The following is a 17753-nucleotide window of genomic DNA, read 5'->3' on the forward strand; positions in this document are numbered from 1 at the left end:
AGTTACAAGCCAGTTTGGTCTACAGTGTGAATTCCAGAACAGCCAGTACTACATAGAGAAAGCCTGTCTCAAAAATTGGGGTGTTGCCAGGCAGTGGTGGTACGAACCTTTAATCCCAGCACTTGGGAGACAGAGGCAAGCAGATTTCTGAGTTCGAGGCCAGCCTGGTCTACAGAGTGAGTTCCAGGACAGCCAGGGCTACACGGAGAAACCCTGTCTAGAAAAACAAAAAACAAACAAACAAAAATTGGGGTGTTGGTGGTGGGGAGTACGAAGAGGGCTGGGAGTTTAGTCAAGGGTGGAGTCCCACCTAGAATTCCCCAGTAAGATGCTGTGTGTGTGTGTGTGTGTGTGTGTGTGTGTGTGTGTGTGAGAGAGAGAGAGAGAGAGAGAGAGAGAGAGAGAGAGAGAGAGAGAGAGAGAGAAATCATGGGTGGAGCCTTGCCTAAAACCTTCCAGTGAGAGGCTGGGGTCCTGCCTCAGTGTGATTGCTTGCCTGCTTTGTAAGAGACCTTTGGTTTGATCACCAAAAGACAGAGGGGCATAGACTTCCTGGACTGGGTATGAGGGTAGGACTAACTCTGGGTCCACTGCTGCCTTTGCAAGCCATCAGCCACCTGTGGCACCTCTATGCAGCTTGGTGGTGCTACTTTAAGAATTTCCCACTTTCTGCCTTGCCTCTACAGGCTACAGGAACCATTCCGACTCCCAGCCATGAAATCACCCATGATCTGGGCACATCTAGATATGAACTCTCAAAATGCAGCTGTCTTCAAGGCATAGCCCCCAAAACCTGCTTTGTAATTTGGGGAAAATATCATGGGGTAGTGGCTGTATGCCTGTGACCCCAGCACTGCGAAGACCACAGCAAGAGGAACACTAGATTGAGACTAGGCAAGATATATTGCAGAATATTTCCAGTTCACAGTCTCAGAAACCCAGAGACTGTGAACTGGAAACACCTGTTTCTTCTTGTGGTGTGGCACACACCTTTAGCCCAGGAGCGTCCCATAAACAAGAGCTAGGGAAAGAGAAAATAGGTCAAAATCAAGCGGAGAGGTGAAGCAAGCAGCCAGCTGACAGGGAGTGAGCATAGGAAACCCGGGAAAGAGGAAGGAGGGTCTCTGAGTTAAAGGCACTTGAGACCTCATAGAGGAGAAGGCACTTTTTCCTTCTGGGACATCAGCTGAGGAGGAAGGAAAGCTGGGTGCTTTCTCTGCCTCTCTGAGCTAGCAGGCTTTCACCTCAGCATCTGGCTCCTGAGTCTTCATTGGTAAATCAAAGGTTTGGGATTTTGGTTTTAAAACTACAAACCTGAGTTAAGTAGTGAGAACCAAACAAAAGGGAGTTCTAGACCAACCTGGTCTACAGATCAAATTCCAGGAAAGCCAGGGCTACACAGAGAGACCCTGTTTCACAAAAACAAAAACAAAGAAAGGAAGGGAAAGAGGGGTCAGAGCACAGTGAGCGAGTAAGAAGGCTTGCCTGGCATGCAGGAAGCCTTGGGCTCCATCCCCAGTGCCACGTAAATGGGGCATGGCAGACCTGTTGCCCAGCACTTGGGAAGTGAAGGCGAGAAGTAAGATCAGGCATTGGAGGTCATCCTTGGCTACATAGCTCATTTGAGAGCTGCCTGGACTAAGTGAGTGCTTATCTCAAAAGAAAAGGAAGGAAGGAAGGAAGGAAGGAAGGAAGGAAGGAAGGAAAAAGAAAGAAAGAAAGAAAGAAAGAAAGAAAGAAAGAAAGAAAGAAAGAAAGAAAGGGGCGCTCTTGCTTAAACTTCAGAACAAGGACAAATGTCTCTACAATTTGTCTCCTGACCCTGAAGCTTGACAGCCACTGGGCCATCTGAGAAGGTAACTGCTGGGTGACCAAGACAGTCTCCGTTCACAATGCTGAATCTGCCCCAACCCATCTTTGTCTCTGCAGCTTTTAGTTATTAATTATGGGTTTTCCTTTCTTTTTTAAGAAAAACATTTTATATTATGTGTATGTCTGCATGCATATATGTGTGCACCGTGTGTGTGGGACCCACAGACGATGCCACAGTTTCAGGTGCTGTGCCCAGTGTGTGCTGTGTGCTGGGCACTGAACCCAGGTCATCTGAGAAGCAGTCAGTGCCCTTAACTACTGAACATCTCCTTGGCTTGTTTTTTGTTTTTCTCTTTTTCTCTTTTTCTATTTTTCTTGTCCCTTTGGTTTAGTTTGGTTTGGTTTTATGAGACAGGCTCTCTCTGTGTAACCCTGGCTGTTCTGGAACTCTCTCTGTAGCTCAGGTTAGCCTGAAAACCCAGAGATTCATCTGCCTCTGCCTCTCAAGTTCCCAAGTGCTCGGATTAGAGGCACGTGCCATGGTTTCTGTGGAAAGTCGGTTATGTCAGAGTTTCACTGAGGCAGACACGTGAAAGGACACATGATGTTTTTTTGTTTGTTTGTTTGTTTGTTTTTGTTTTGTTTTTCCAAGACAGGGTTTCTCTGTGTAGCCTTGGCTGTCCTGGAACTCACTTGGTAGACCAGGCTGGCCTCGAATTCAGAAATCCACCTGCCTCTGCCTCCCAAGTGCTGAGATTAAAGGCGTGCGCCACCACTGTCTGGCGACACATGATGTTAAGAAGGACCCAACAACACTGGATGAAGGACCCAAACACTGGACGGTATTGGTACATCTTGCCATTCATTATCGGTCATCGTTTGTTGTGACTTCATAGAAAGAAACACACCAAAAAACTTCTGGTAGTGTTCTGGCAGCTTCTTTCCACTTCTGTGGATTCGGGATTGGCAGTGATTGTCAGCTAATACAGATTCAAGTGAAGTTTTCCTAAGACAGACTCGTGAGGTGTTGTGCTGAGGCACGTGTGGGAGGACACGTGATGTTTGGAGGCAGTATAAATAGGACTCAAAGGACAGTGATAGTAGGCACGGCAGAGAACTTCTTCTAGTGTCCCTGCTGGTCCTGGTGGCTCCTGCTGACTCATACAGATTTGGTGAAGGCCTGGCTGTTTCTGCTGGGTTGTGCCGAAGCTACTGATTCCTGTTTGGTGTTTGCTAGTGGACTGAACTGAGAACAATGAAGATTGAAATCTCCCCAAAGAGCTATTTCTAAACAGGTCCATTTCCCTGCATCCTAATAACCACTTTTTCCTTCTACTTCTGGTGGTAGTGGGCTAGAAGGGTGGTGGAAGCATTTAAGAACCTTTATTAAAAGTAGAGTTTGGGGTTGGAGACGTGGCTCAGCAGCTAAGAGCACTGACCCCTCTTCCAGAGGTTCTGAGTTCAATTCCCAGCAACCACATGGTGGCTCACAACCATCTGTAATGGGATGCAATGCCCTCTTCTGGCGTGTCTGAAAACAGGGACAGTGTACTCACATATATAAAATTAAATAAGTAAATAAATAAATAAATATTTTAAAAATGTAGAGTATGGAAAATCAAAGGCCACACACCCACACTGCACAGCAGTGGCGGCCTTCCCAGTTATGTTTATGTGCTTTATGTCGGAGTTCAGGTGTGGGTTTGTGGGTGTGGAGGTCAGAGGCTCACAGGATCTTGGTCTTTTTCCACTGTGTGATTCCTGGGTGTTGAACTCAGGTGCCGAGGCTTGGAAGCACTGTAGCACATGCCTTTGCCTGCCGCACCATCTCAGAGCCCTTGTGTTTTGACTTCTCTGTACTCGCCCTGACCTTGTGCCTGCCTCCATCTCCTTCAGAACACCGACATTTCAGGTGTGTACTGCTTTGTCTGGCTACAACAGTGGAATTTCCTTTTACAAAATGTCCCAGGGTAGGTGGGCAGCATTGTGAAGAGAGGGCAGGACACATGCTTCATGGAGACAGAGGGACATGGAGACAGAGGGGAGATGAGTCGTATTCCACCAACTGTGATCTGGTGTCCCCTGGTCATTCGTACCCCCAAAGCCCCCTCCCATTTCCTTTACTCCCTGAGGATCTCATCTGGGCAGAGTTTAGCTTTCTGGCTTAGCAAGCCCTGGCTCCTCCCAGCCCTGAGTTACAGTGGCCTGGAGGAATTTACAGGATTGAAGAAAGAGTTCATTAAGAAAATCCTCAGCATCCAAGCTTAATGGTGCACCTTTAATCCCAGTTTCATGTAGGCAGAGGCAGATGAATTTCTGTGGGTTTGAGGGCCAGCCAAACATAGGGAGACCCTGTCTCAAAACAAAAGAGAAGTCACTGGGAAAAGGAAGTGTCTGCTTTAACGACCTTTGGATCTGGGGCCAATCCAACAGCAGCTCCAAACAGCCCTGGGCAAGTCTGGGGGCGTGGCAGGAAGCCTTGGGCAGTGGAGCCAAAGCTATGCAGACCTGAGCCCAGGAGGATTCTGGGTTTGTAGTAGCAATTTATCTCTGCAGAGCAGGGATGGGGACAGGAGGGGACATGGAGAGTCAGAGACAGCAGTGGGGGAAATGGAGACAGAAGGACATGGAAACAGACAGAGGAACATGGAGACAAACAGGGACATAGAGACAGAGGGACATGGAGACAGCAGCTATCACCACCGAGGTTTTTCAGGTTGATTTTTGAAGAAAGTTTGTCATCTTAGTCTATCAATCTATTTGTCATATCTATCTATCTATCTATCTATCTATCTATCTATCTATGGATCTACGTGTCTGTCTGTCTGTGTGTCTATCTATTTTTGAGACAGGGTTTCTTTTCTCTGTGTTCCTGGCTTCCCTGGAACTTTTTTTTTTTTTTTTTTTTTTTTTTTTTTTTTTTTTTTGGTTTTTTCGAGACAGGGTTTCTCTGTGTAGCCCTGGATCTGTCCTGGAACTCACTCTGTAGACCAGGCTGACCTCGAACTCAGAAATTCACCTGCCTCTGCCTCCCAAGTGCTGGGATTGCTGCCCTGGAACTTACTTTGTAGACTAGGTTGGCTTTGAAGTCATAGGACCAGCCTGCTTTTGCCTCCTGAGTGCTGGGATTAAATACCCTATCCACTATACCACTTTAACCTGTTTAAAAATTCTTTTTTAGAGGGGTTGGGGATTTAGCTCAATGGTAGAGCGCTTGCCTAGCAAGTGCAAGGCCCTGGGTTCGGTCCTCAGCTCTGAAAAAAAAATTCCTTTTAGGTTTATTAACTTAATTTTATGTGTGCTAGTGTTTTGTCTGCATCTATGTTCTGGGCATCATATATGTGCCTGGTACCTTTAGAGATTAAAAAAGGGCCGGGCGTTGGTGCCACACGCCTTTAATCCCAGCACTTGGGAGGCAGAGGCAGGCGGATCTCTGAGTTCGAGGCCAGCCTGGTCTACAGAGTGAGTTCCAGGATAGCCAGGGCTACACAGAGAAACCCTGTCTCGAAAAAAAAAAAAAAAAACGGAAAAAAAAAAGGTCAAAAAAGGATGGTTGTGAGCTGCCATCTGGGTGCTGGGAATTGAGCCCAGGTCTTATGGAAGAGCAGCAGTGCTCTTAGCCACTGAGCATCTCTCCAGCCTGTTTTTTTTTTTTTTTTTTTTTTAATTTAATTTAAGTTTTTGTTTTGTTTTTCGAGACAGGGTTTCTTTCTGTAGCCCTGGCTGTCCTGGAACTCACTCTGTAGACCAGGCTGGCCTCGAACTTACCTGCCTCTGCCTCTGAAGGTCTGGGAATGAATGTGCCCCTATTCCTGGCTGAAATTATCTGTTTAAAAAGTCAGGAATTTTGATCCAATGCAGTATTTATTTGTAAATTTTATTATATTTATCCATTTAGTGTGCACAGGGATGTGGCATTAAGAAATTCTATGGAGTCTGTGTTCTTCTCACGCCCACAGCTCCCATGAACTACTATTGGGCTTGATGTCTCGACCTCTGCCCACTAAGGTAACTCGCATCTCACTGGTCTCCCTTATTGCTTTGTTCATTTGCACATATATTTATTTACATCATTATGTGATGTGTATGGGCATGTGTGGGGGTGCACGTGTGGAGCCAGAGAGTGCCTGTGGAAGCTGGTTCTCTCCCACCATCTCCTGCCTGAGGGTGGAAATCAGGTACTTAGTCTGTAGGTGTGTGCACAGTGGGTTTTGTTTTATTTTGTTTTCCCCCCACTGAGCCATCTCACTGGCCCTGTGTATGACTTTTTGAAAAAAAAAAAATTAAACATTTTCTTTCTTTTGTATGTGTCTGCCCTGCATGCTGTGTTGTGGCCATCAGAACACAGTTTGCAGTCATTGGTTTTCCTTTTATGTGGGTCTCAGGGATTGAACTCAGGACTGCGGAAAGCTGGGTGTGGAGCTGAGTGTCTGGAATCCCAGCATTCAAGAGGTCAGCCTTCACTACAAAGAGACTTTGTCTCTAGAAGCAAGCAAGAGCCAGGCAGTGGTAGTGCACCGCTTTAATCCCAGTGCTAGGGAGGCAGGGGCAGGTGGCCTCTGAGAATTGGAGGCCAACCAAGGCTACATAGTGAGACTCTATCTTAGATAGATAGATAGATAGATAGATAGATAGATAGATAGATAGATAATGGATGGATGGTTAGGCAGATGGATAGATGGATGGATAGACAAACAGATGCATGAACAAAACTGACTGGAGATGAGGTTCAGTTGCTAGAGTCCTAGTGCAGCATAAAACCCTGGGCAACAGGCTCCCGTCCTCCTGGCAACTGGGAGGCTGGGGCAGGCAGATCAGAAGCACCACACAGCTTCCCGTCCGGGTATGTTCAGAGCAAGCCCATTTGGGTTGTATGAGACTCTTGTCTCAAAAGAGGTTGGGAATGGGGTGGGGAGAAAGGAATGAGAATGTAGTCTGTAGGATGTGGGGGTGCCCACCCTCACTTCAGTAGTCCCGTGGCAGAGTACTCTAGAGTTCAATACTACTCTAGGCCACCTGAGATAGTGTCCCCTCCTACCTGAAAAAGAACTTGACTCAAGCTTGCATGGTAGTTCATGTCTGTCGGTCCAGCGCTCTGGTGGTTGAGGCAGGATTGTTGAGTTTGAGGGTCCAGCATGAACTACACAATGAGTTATAAACCTGATCTATAGCATGAGGTTCTGTCTTAAAAAACTAAATGGGGCCGGGTGGTGGTGGTGCACGCCTTTAATCCCAGCACTTGGGAGGCAGAGGCAGGCAGATTTCTGAGTTCGAGGCCAGCCTGGTCTACAGAGTGAGTTCCAGGACAGATCCAGGGCTACACAGAGAAACCCTGTCTCAAAAAACCCCAAAAAACCCAACAAAACAAAACTAAACTAAACTAAATGGGAAGGCTGGAGGGATGGCTCAGCGGTTAAGAGCAGCTACAGGCACTGGGCAAAACTCAAGGTGCAGCCTTTAATCCCAGCACTTGGGTAGAGGCAGGCAGATCTCTGAGTTCCAGGACAGCCAGAGCTACATAGAGAAAAACTATAGAAAACAAAACAACAAAGAACATTTACTGTTCTTGTGAAGGACCTAGGTTTGGTTCCCAGAACCCATGTAATGGCTCACCAACAACCCAACTGCCCATAATGCCAGTTCCTGAGAATGTGAACCCCTCCTCCTTGGGTACACTTGTGCACACACCTGAGTGCAGCCAAAGCACCATACATATAAAATAAGATAAAGCAGACACTCTGCCCCTACACAAAACTCAAAAAGAGGCCCAGTAAGATGGCCCAGTGGGTAAAAGGTTCTTGCCATTAAACTTGAGGACCTGAGTTTAATCCCAGGGACTCTCGCTAGAACAGAATCGATTCCCACAAACTGTTTTCTGATCTCCATAGGAGCTCCATGGTGCAGTAATAATATGCGCAGAAATAAAATTGAAGCCAGGCAGTGGTAGCACATGCCTTTAATCCCAGCACTTGGGAGGCAGAGGCAGGCAGATTTCTGAGTTCGAGGCCAGCCTGGTCTACAAAGTGAGTTCCAGGACAGCCAGGCTACACAGAGAATCCCTGTCTCGAAAAACCAAACAAACACAAAACAAAACAAAAACAAACAAACAAAAAACCAACCAACCAACCAAATAAATAAATAAATAAATAAAATTGAGCTGTAAAGGTGTTTAGCCTATACGTGTCTGTCGGGTGCCTGCAGAAGCCTGAAATGGGAGTGGAATCTCCTGGAAATGGAGTTACAGATGGTTGAGAACCACCTTGTGGGGTGCTGGGAACCAAACCGTAGTTTTTTGTAATGGTAGTGTTCTTAAATGGTAAACACCTCTCCAGTTCCATGTCTTGAGACCCTGAAACTCATTTTATTGCCTCTTCCAGGAATTCAGGGAGGGAACGGGCGAATGGAAGGAGGGGGAAGGCAAGAATAATTTAACCAACCAACTAGGAATGTAATCTTCATCCTCTGAACGCGGCTTTCTACTCCTGTCAAAGCCACACCCTATTCAGGCCGCGCTCCTAGACCTCCCTTCACCAGGCACCAAGTCCCCGGGCAAACTCGTTTGGCTCTTCACATCTATTGGGGGGCCCCCATGAAAGCCCCGCCCACAAAGCCAGGTTCCGCCTTCCATCTCGAAACCCGCCCAGCAAACCGGCTCCTCCCTCTCGTGGCCCCACCTCCAGCACATGTACCTCCCTCACAACAACCCACCCAATCCGCTTCGTGGTCGCTTTGCCCCGCCCCCATAAACAGCCAGAGTCGTCCTCACTTGCGCATTCGCCTCGCATCACTTCCGGGGCGGTGTTAGGTCAAGCTCACTTCCGCCCGCGGCGGAGCTGCGGTGGTGGCGGTGCAGGAGGTTTGGTCGGGGTCCCTTGGGGACAGACAGACAGACGCACGGGCAGGCGGCCGGGAGCCATGGAGTGCGGCCCCCGGGCCGGCGGGCGCGGGCGGCGGTGAGTGCGGGTGGGCGGGCGGGCGCGGGCTGCGGCGGTTTGCGGAGTGGGGCCGAATCGAGCGGGGCCCTGTGTCTGGGACCTCCCTGCGCTCTCCGGGGATGGCTGCGGGACCAGCGCACCCACCCTGTCCTTGGCATCCCCATGTCCCCGTGCAGCGATCCTGGAGCAATCGCTTAACTTCAGGACACGGCTGTGCTCCAAGAAACGCCCGGACTCAGCCGCAGACCGAGCCCCTATCCGACACCTTCTCCGCTTACATCTGTCTGCTGACATTCACCAGCTACCTTTGACCCTCGCCTGGCGTCTTCCTGCCAGCTGGGGCCCACTGCCGGCTTCCCTTATGCAGCCCAAAACTCCTTTATGGTTTCACATCACCCCCATGCTGCAGCAGAGCCTGAGGGTGCAGCTTGAGCGAGCCCTGTTCCCCTGGGATCCCTTGCAGTTTTTCGAGTCTTCTCTCGCCGCCCGGGTTTACCTCTCCGGTCCTCTGTCAGTTAGCTATTTCCTTTTTTCAGGTGTGTGCGCCCACGCAGAGGGCAGCTTTCTGAAGTCAGTCCTCTCTCCTACCATGTGGGTCCCCTGATCCAATTCGGATCTTCAAACTTGGTAGCAAGTGCTTTTACCTGCTGAACCATCTCCCGCAACCTGTCTGCATTCTTTGGACTCTTCAGCTCCTAGACGGTTGCCTCCCTACTCTGATTGGCTGGGTGAGGCATATCAGTGCAGACAGTCATATGTAGGTCATCCTAGAGCCCTTACAGTAGCCTGGTTGCTTGTAACACCAGGGCCTGGTTTTATGTTTGTGATCACAATACTTGGGCATTGTGGCAGTGAGTGAATAATCGTGGCTTACAGTACCCAGTGGCACCCATCTGTGACATGAGGGCCCACATGCTGTGTGTCCTCCATATAACACTGGCAGATCCTGGAGGCTTATGTTTTTAATGTTTTCTACAACTTCATTTTATCTGGCTGCTCTGCACATGGTTGTTGAGTGGAAGTGTAGTTATTGGTCTTCATGGTCCCGCCCCTGTGGACTTTATTGTAGGATGGAGATCTAGTTAACTGTAGAAGGATCTAGAATCATGAGTATGAGGGCTCCTCACCATATGGAGGACTCAGGGTGCTGGCAAAAGTAGGGACAGCTGCAGGAAGGAAACTGAGGCCTCCCCTTGCTTGACTTGTCTAGAAAACATACTGCAAGTTGAGACCCCAGAAGTTGCACCCCTGATAAGTTGTGGCTAGGAGTGATGTCTGTTAATAGAAGGGAGGACACCTCTAAAAGGGAGGTCACTCAATGGGTGTGTGCTGCAGAAAGTGTCAAGGTAGCCAGGGTGGAGACTCGGACACAGGGTGATGGTGGCAAGAAGGCAAGGCGAGAGTGCAGTAGGGGGAAGGTTCAGGTGGCACTGGTGGATGGAACCAGCAGCCTAAAGATCTGTGGGAGTGGCCCGGAGAGGAGTGTGAGGGAAGCACCCCCTTTCCTGGCCTGTTTCACCTTGTCCTCCAGTATGGTCAGGTGTTCTTTCTCACTGGACCACAGATCCTTCCGAGCCTTCTGTTACTAAGGGGTGCTCCCTAAGGGGTGCTCCATGAGGAGGCTTTGGTTATAAAGCCAACGTCTCTAAACATTGACCTTGTGGGTATTTGGGGCAGAGTCATTCCCTGATGTGGCTGTTCTGGGCTATTCAGGGTCTTGGACAGATTCTCTGGTCCCCACCTACTCTGCACTAGGCGTGCTCCCAGTTATAGATGTGGCCTGGTGTCTTGTTGGTCCCCACCTGCTCCATGCTAGGAGTGCTCTAGGTTCCAGGTGTGGCCTGGTGTCTCTTGGAGACAGGTTCACCTGGATTTTTGAGAATGGCCACCTGGGCGCTGGGGACTTGTTAGAACTATCTTTGGCTGTCATAGCTGTTCTCCCAGTGTGTCCCTGAATTGGTATGGACTGCGACATCACTCTCCCTAGTCCCTGGCCTTACACCTCAGATTCACAGGGATCAGAAATGTGTGTGTGCGCCGGGCGGTGGTGGCGCACGCCTTTAATCCCAGCACTTGGGAGGCAGAGGCAGGCGGATTTCTGAGTTCGAGGCCAGCCTGGTCTACAGAGTGAGTTCCAGGACAGCCAGAACTACAGAGAAACCATGTCTCGAAAAACCAAAAAAAGAAAAAAGAAAAAAAGAAATGTGTGTGTGGGCCCACAGCTGCATGAGTGTCATGTGTTTCCCTGTGTCTGTTGTCCATGTCCCTCTGTTCCTGTGGGTTTATATGCTATGACCTAAAACCCAGGTGTATGTGGGTATCCTGTTGAAATTGCACTATGAAGTCTATGAGAGAAGGGGGTGGGCTTTTCTGGAAATGTCTCTGTATTTGTCAGTCAGCAGCGCTGCGAACAGTGGCAGAAGCATTGGTGTCACTTGTGCACATTTCAGGGTACCCTGCAGAAGTGGGACATTTGGGTTTCTTTTGCAGTTCAGGCCTTGTCCCCTCTTGCAGTTTGCTGCCTCTCAGAGGCAGGCTGGAGAGGTTGGGTGACTGAACCCTAAAATTGCAGCTGTGGGAGGCCACAGCTGCCCTGACCCCGGGGAGAGCTCCCCTGACCCCAAGCACAGGGACAAACCATTGTTCCGGCCAGTGGGGCCCTGTGTCTGGCATGCATCCTGTCCTTGTTCCCGGTCTTTGTGTCTGTTTCCTCCCTACGGCTCTCTCGCTTTCTCTGTCTCTGTTTTCCAAGGCCTGAGTAAGCTTACCCCTCCACATCCTCCTGCGTGGGAGCCCTGGGGTTGCCTTTGTTACCTGTTCTGGACTTTGTCCTTCAAGGACTGAGGGAGAAACTGGTGGGGCAGGCAGAAGGGTCTGGGCATAGGCCTGGGGGTGCTGGCATGGCAGAAACTGGGGGGCATACATAGGAGTTCTGCAACAGAGGCCCCGGAGAGACTGCAGGGTGAGCTAGGGCTGTGGGCAGGCTTAGAGGACCAAGACAGATCGTGAATATGGGGACAAGCCTTCCTGCCTGGCTGGACCAGGCTGGTACCTGGTTCTACCCCCTAGCTTCCTGGAGGGAACCCACATGTCGGTGTCCCCCGCAGGGTGTCCCACTGTATGGCATGGAGACCTGTGGCTGTGAGGCTCCCGGGGGCTCGCCTTGGACCGCGATGGGGCCGGGCTGCGGCCTCCTAACGGGACTGAGGTGTGCAGCCCGCGAGCTGCCGCTGCCTGCATCTCGGAGCACCCCCGCCCCTCCCCTGGCCCGGCGCGGGCCCGGCGCCCGCCATGAACGGCCTGTCGGTGAGCGAGCTCTGCTGCCTGTTCTGCTGCCCACCCTGCCCGGGCCGCATCGCCGCCAAACTCGCCTTCCTGCCTCCCGAGCCCACCTACTCTCTGGTACCTGAACCCGAGCCGGGACCCGGTGGGGCCGGCGCTGCCCCCTCGGGTCCCTTGCGGACCTCAGCGGCCACCCCTGGGCGCTGGAAGATCCACCTGACGGAGCGCGCTGACTTCCAGTACGGCCAGCGCGAGCTGGACACCATCGAGGTCTTCGTGACCAAGAGCGCGCGCGCCAACCGCATCGCCTGCATGTATGTGCGCTGTGTACCGGGTGCCAGGTGAGCTGCCCCCTCCCAGGGCTCACACAGCAGGGGTGCGTGGGTACTGTACTGCCCTGCCTTCCAGCCCACCTGACCCACCCCTCTTGTAAAGCACAGGAGACCCCACTTTCAGGTTTCCACCAGAGGGTGAGGAGGAGAGGCAACAGCTTTTCCAGGTCGAGCCTGAAGTCCAAAGGGCGAGCTTTAGTTAGGAATCAGGCAGGTGCTTCAGGAAGCCACCTGGGCAGAGGCAGGCAGGTGCATGGCCTTGACCTGGCACAGGCCTTTGCTTTGTCACAGGTCTGTCAGGCCAACTTGGAACAGGATGGATCTCAAGAGTTTGCTGTGGCCAGGGATGGGGCCCAGCCTTCCCCTAGCAATAGAGCTCTCGGAGTGGCAGGCTCCTCTCGTGCACAGCTGTGTATCGTGGGGTCATGTGATGGCCCTTGGCCTCCTGGCCTGGACTTGTGTCTGGTGAAGATTGAACTCACAGCAGGTCCTTCTGTAAATGGGGTCTCTAAGGCTCCAGGACTAAGCAGCCTTCAGGTCCCATCCCCAGCAGTCCCTGCCACGCTGTGGGAGGGAGGCCAGCTGTGGAGCCTGCAGTGGCTGAGACAGTGGGTGCTGCTGGCTCAGTGTAGGTGGTGAGCCGTGCCCTGTCACCTGCACGCCCAGGTACACAGTCCTCTTCTCGCATGGCAATGCAGTGGACTTGGGCCAGATGTGCAGCTTCTATGTCGGCCTGGGCACACGCATCGGCTGCAACATCTTCTCCTATGACTACTCTGGATATGGGATCAGCTCTGGCCGGCCCTCGGAGAAGAACCTCTATGCTGACATTGACGCCGCCTGGCAGGCCCTGCGCACCAGGTGAGGGCTCCGGCTCTTGGAGCAGTGTGAGGGAGCGCCAGTAGCAGATGGGACCTTGGTCCTTGCTGTCCACAGTGAACAGAGGACCCTGGGTCTAGGAGATACCCCAAGGATCAGGACACTCTGGCATCAGCTGAACTTGCTCTGGAGCAGGTGGCAGCAGGGCTGAGAAGCTGTACTAGAGGCTCAAGTGAAGGCCGGCAGGCAGCCAGGCTGGGCCGGTCAGCCCAACTTCCTGCTCACCCCACCTTCCCCTACCTCACGAGGGCTCCTTTTGCTCTTTCATAGAGCAGGGCCCATGCAGGGGGCAAGACCATCCACCTGTACTTCTGGAGGCCTCTACCCTTGTTTAGGGCCCCATGTGGTGCTGGAACTCTGACAGCCCTGGGGAGTTGGGGACCCTGGTTGCCCCGGAGATGTGCCAGGTATCACTGGGCTGAGTCCCCTGGCACTATTGGTGCTGGCACTGGGGACTTGTCTGAGAGCCCCTCCCCCGTGACAAGGAGCCTGTACCCTGCCTGGGCCTGCCCCTTGCTCACACTGTCCGGCAGCCTGGAGAGCCACTGCTGTGTGCTCTGAGCTCTGTCCATATTCCTACTACAGCACTGACTGCGAAGGTGGGGGCGACTCTTCTGAAGGGGTGTCCCCCCCCCCACACCCCGTAGGAGGAACTTAGGCTTGAGCTATGGATTGTGTTGAGCAGGCAGAGCTGGTCGATCTTGGTTAGTACACAGGCATAGTGTGGGTTGCCCCAAGGTGGTCCACCTCCTGCCTGGGCTGGGGGAGGGTCCTGTGGAGGCTTGTCTGAGACAGACAGTGGGGACTATGGCAGGACAGCACTAGGCAGCTCAGCCAGGTGAGTGGCCACACCGCAGGAGGGGAGAACGGAATGAATTGGCTGCCACATCTTCTGTGTTGTGCAAGCTTCTAATTGGGCAGGAAGGACTCTGGGGACCTTAAACTGGGCCGAGCATCATGGGACACGTTTTCCTAAATTCTCAGAGACCCACACTGCTGGGGAGGCAGCACCGAGAAGAGATAGCCCGCCTCCTCTCCGGGTCAGAAGGGAACAGGAACTTTTGGTCAGGAACCTTAGGTCAATCAGGCACTATCACCCTTTCCCTCACCCCGTGGGAGGGACTGAGTTGCCCATCTCCAGGCCAACTGGCTGACTCTGCTGCTGTCGGTCAGGTACGGAATCAGCCCAGACAGTATCATCCTGTATGGCCAGAGCATTGGCACTGTGCCCACAGTGGATCTGGCGTCACGCTACGAGTGTGCTGCTGTGGTCCTGCACTCGCCTCTCACCTCCGGCATGCGGGTGGCCTTCCCTGACACCAAGAAGACGTACTGCTTCGATGCTTTCCCTAAGTGAGCATGGGGGCGGGGCCCGGGAAGGGGCGGGGCCTGAGAAAGGGTGGAGCTCCAGCCTGACCATCTTTTCCCTCAGCATCGAGAAGGTGTCGAAGATCACATCACCGGTGCTCATCATCCACGGCACAGAGGACGAGGTGATCGACTTCTCACACGGGCTGGCACTGTATGAGCGCTGCCCAAAGGCCGTGGAGCCGCTGTGGGTGGAGGGCGCTGGGCACAATGACATCGAGCTGTACAGTCAATACCTGGAGCGCCTACGCCGCTTCATCTCCCAGGAGCTGCCCAGCCAACGCACTTAGCCACGCCACGCCGCAGGGACCTCAGCAGTCCACGGGGCCGCCTGCGCCTGCCGGGGCTGCATGTGACCCGGAGCTCAGGACCCCGCCTGGCGCCCCAGGAGCCATGAGCCATGTGCAGGCAACAGAGGTCCCTCTTCTCTCCTCGCGGAAGCAAAGAGAAGGAAAGAGGGAAACTAATTAAAGGATTAAGATTTTAGGGTTGGTTGCCTTGGCTCCTTCATGGCTCTAGTGAGTCTTCCTAGGGCTGGGAGGTCGCTGAGACCAGCTGGGTGTGGGGAGTGTGACGGAAAGCCTCAGGATGTCCCACCCAGGTTCTGCACCCAGGACTGCAGGGCAGCACCCTGCTCTGCAGGAGCCCCATCCCCGCAGCGCACAGGGCTCCCACTCCAGAAACAAAGGTCACTGGTCCAAAGCCAGGACCAGGCCTTGCACTGTGCCAGCTGCGAGCTGAGGAGGCCTCCCCGGGACTGCAGGGTGTATCTAGGGTAGTGTGCTCACTCGAGTTGAGCCACGTGTTTCCTCTAGGTTCCCTGTGTGGGGAGATCGGCACCCTGAGCTGACTCAAGATGGATCAAAGTCACTTTTAAGAGTGGGTGGTACATTGGGGGAGCTGGAATACTTGGGGGTGTGGCTATAGCCCCCGAAGAAGAACAAAGGTGACATAGTCACTTTAAAATGTATTTTATGTACATTGTTGATTCAGTGCATGTATGTCTGTGCTATGTGGGTGCTGGCAATTGAACCCAGATCCTTTGGAAGGGAGGACAGCCAGTACTTTGAATTGTTGAGCCATCTCTACAGCCCCTAAAATTGGTGGGTTTGATTTCAAGCACTAGTTCGTGCTGAAGCTGGCTCCCAAGCCCGAGTTTCACCAAATTGGGGCATTCCTAACCCAGAGTCTACTCCTCTCTAGCCTCAGGGCCTCTGCACAGGGTGCTCCGTGCCCTTATTAGATCCCTGTCTGTAGTCGCACTGCCTGGATTGGCTCTTCCACCACCTGCTGCAGGTTTTCCTATCCCCAACACCCCCCCCCACACACACACACACTTATCCTGATCGCTGCCTACTGCTCCCACACATTCCCCTGAAATGCCGCTGTCCAGGCCTGAGTCTCCACTGTGACTTGGTGTACACACGCCCAGAATGTATCCAGGAAGGAGGGGCAAGCCCCATTCTGAGCCACTCATCCTATAATAGTGGAGGGGGCTTTCAGTACCGAGGATGCCCTTCGGTGCGTGGGGTGGGGGTGGGGGTGGGGGTAGGGGTATGGTATGGGCCAGGACAACTCATGATAAAATAGCAAGACTGTTTGAATACTGAGAAGAAAAGATGTGTTCTGACCTCCTAACCCTCTCCCCAACCCCAGCTGTTGCTGACCACAAAGTCTGGTTTCCTGGGTGCTGGGGATGGAGCCCGGGGCTCCCTGTACGGGAGGGAGGGCACCGCTGCACTGCAGCAGTGGCCTGCGGTTTACTGAGGCAGGGTCTTGCTCTATAATTCGCTCTGATCCTGAACTTGGCTGAATGATGCCACACCTGGGGCCGCTGGGGTGGAACTTGGGGCACAGTGAATGGGAGGACTCTACCCACTCATCCACAGCCTGAATTTTTTATTTTTTGAGACAATGTAGCTCAGGCCTCAAACCTCACCACTGCTGGAGTGACAGCGGTGAGCCAGCATGTAACCACAGCAAGTTAAGCACAAAGTAAACAGGTGAGGCCAGCCAGGGCTACACAGAGAAACCTGGGCTGGAAAAATAAAAACAAACACATTTATTTGGGGCAAGGCACATGCGCTACTACATATGTGGGGAGGTCCGAGGTCGAGTGTCAGTCATCTGTTCTCTGGGGGCGGGGTTGAATTCTGGTTATCAGGCCTGGAGGCCAGGGTCTACTCACTGAGCTCCGGCTGGCCCCACTATAGCCAACTTTTTAAATGCTTCCATTGCGTTTTGTAATAGCCATCTCTGTCGCTACTAGCCATTTTAAAATTGGACAGATGTTATAAAGATGAATGTTTAAATCGTCTATTTCACAGCCTTTTTCTACCCAGTAGTTTCTGTTCTTTGCTATAGTACTTCATACATTAAGGAAGCTGGGGGCTGGAGAGATGAGATGGCCACGAGTCACTTGCTGCTCTTGGCAGAGGACTCAGCTCAGTTCCCAGCACCCACATGAAGTGGCTCATAACTGCCTGTCACTCCAGCTCCAGGGGATCCAGTGTGTCTGGACTTTGAAGGCTCCTGAACACAGGCACACACACAGACACTTGCCCATACATGCACATGAACACGCACATTCACACACAGAGATACATAAAAACAAGAAAATCACCCTGTTGTCTGACCACAGTGTCCCGCTCTACTTAGGTTTTACTGTGTGCGCGGCCTTTAGCCACGACTGTGTATAGGAAGGCAAGGAAGGGGTTTCAGGTCCCCTGGGCACGAGCTGCCCCACATGGGTGAGCACTGGGAACTGAACTTGGATCATCCACAAGAGTAGCCACCCCCCTAACTATGACAGACACTATTTATTTATTTATTTAGGTTCTTGTTTTCTTTTTGTTGTTGTTGTTTTTCAAGACAGGGTTTCTCTGTGTAGCCCTGGCTGTCCTGGAACTCACTCTGTAGACCAGGCTGGCCTCGAACTCAGAAATCCGCCTGCCTCTGCCTCCCAAGTGCTGGGATTAAAGGCTTGCGCCACCACTGCCCAGCTCTTCTTAACTGTTTTCTGAAACAAGGTTTCTCCTTACAGGCCAATCTGGCTTTGAATTCACATCAATCTCTGCTTCTGCCTTTGGTGTACAGAAATTAAAGGTGTGTGCCATCATGCCTTGGCAACTTTGTGGTCGTGGTC

At 52.1% G+C, this 17753-nt stretch overlaps 1 protein-coding gene across 1 annotated transcript; it reads left to right on the forward strand.

The window, feature by feature from the left end:
- Window positions 1-8598: 8598 nt before the first annotated feature.
- Abhd17a (abhydrolase domain containing 17A, depalmitoylase) lies at window positions 8599-15094 on the forward strand. The gene is made up of 5 exons (XM_076919415.1): window positions 8599-8765; window positions 11855-12370; window positions 13028-13222; window positions 14414-14593; window positions 14673-15094. The coding sequence occupies exons 2-5, from the start codon at window positions 12039-12041 to the stop codon at window positions 14896-14898; spliced, it is 933 nt and encodes a 310-aa protein (XP_076775530.1). The 5' UTR covers window positions 8599-8765; window positions 11855-12038; the 3' UTR covers window positions 14899-15094.
- Window positions 15095-17753: the final 2659 nt, after the last annotated feature.

This window comes from Arvicanthis niloticus, chromosome 22 (assembly GCF_011762505.2).
Source record: "Arvicanthis niloticus isolate mArvNil1 chromosome 22, mArvNil1.pat.X, whole genome shotgun sequence".
Lineage (NCBI taxonomy): Eukaryota > Metazoa > Chordata > Mammalia > Rodentia > Muridae > Arvicanthis > Arvicanthis niloticus.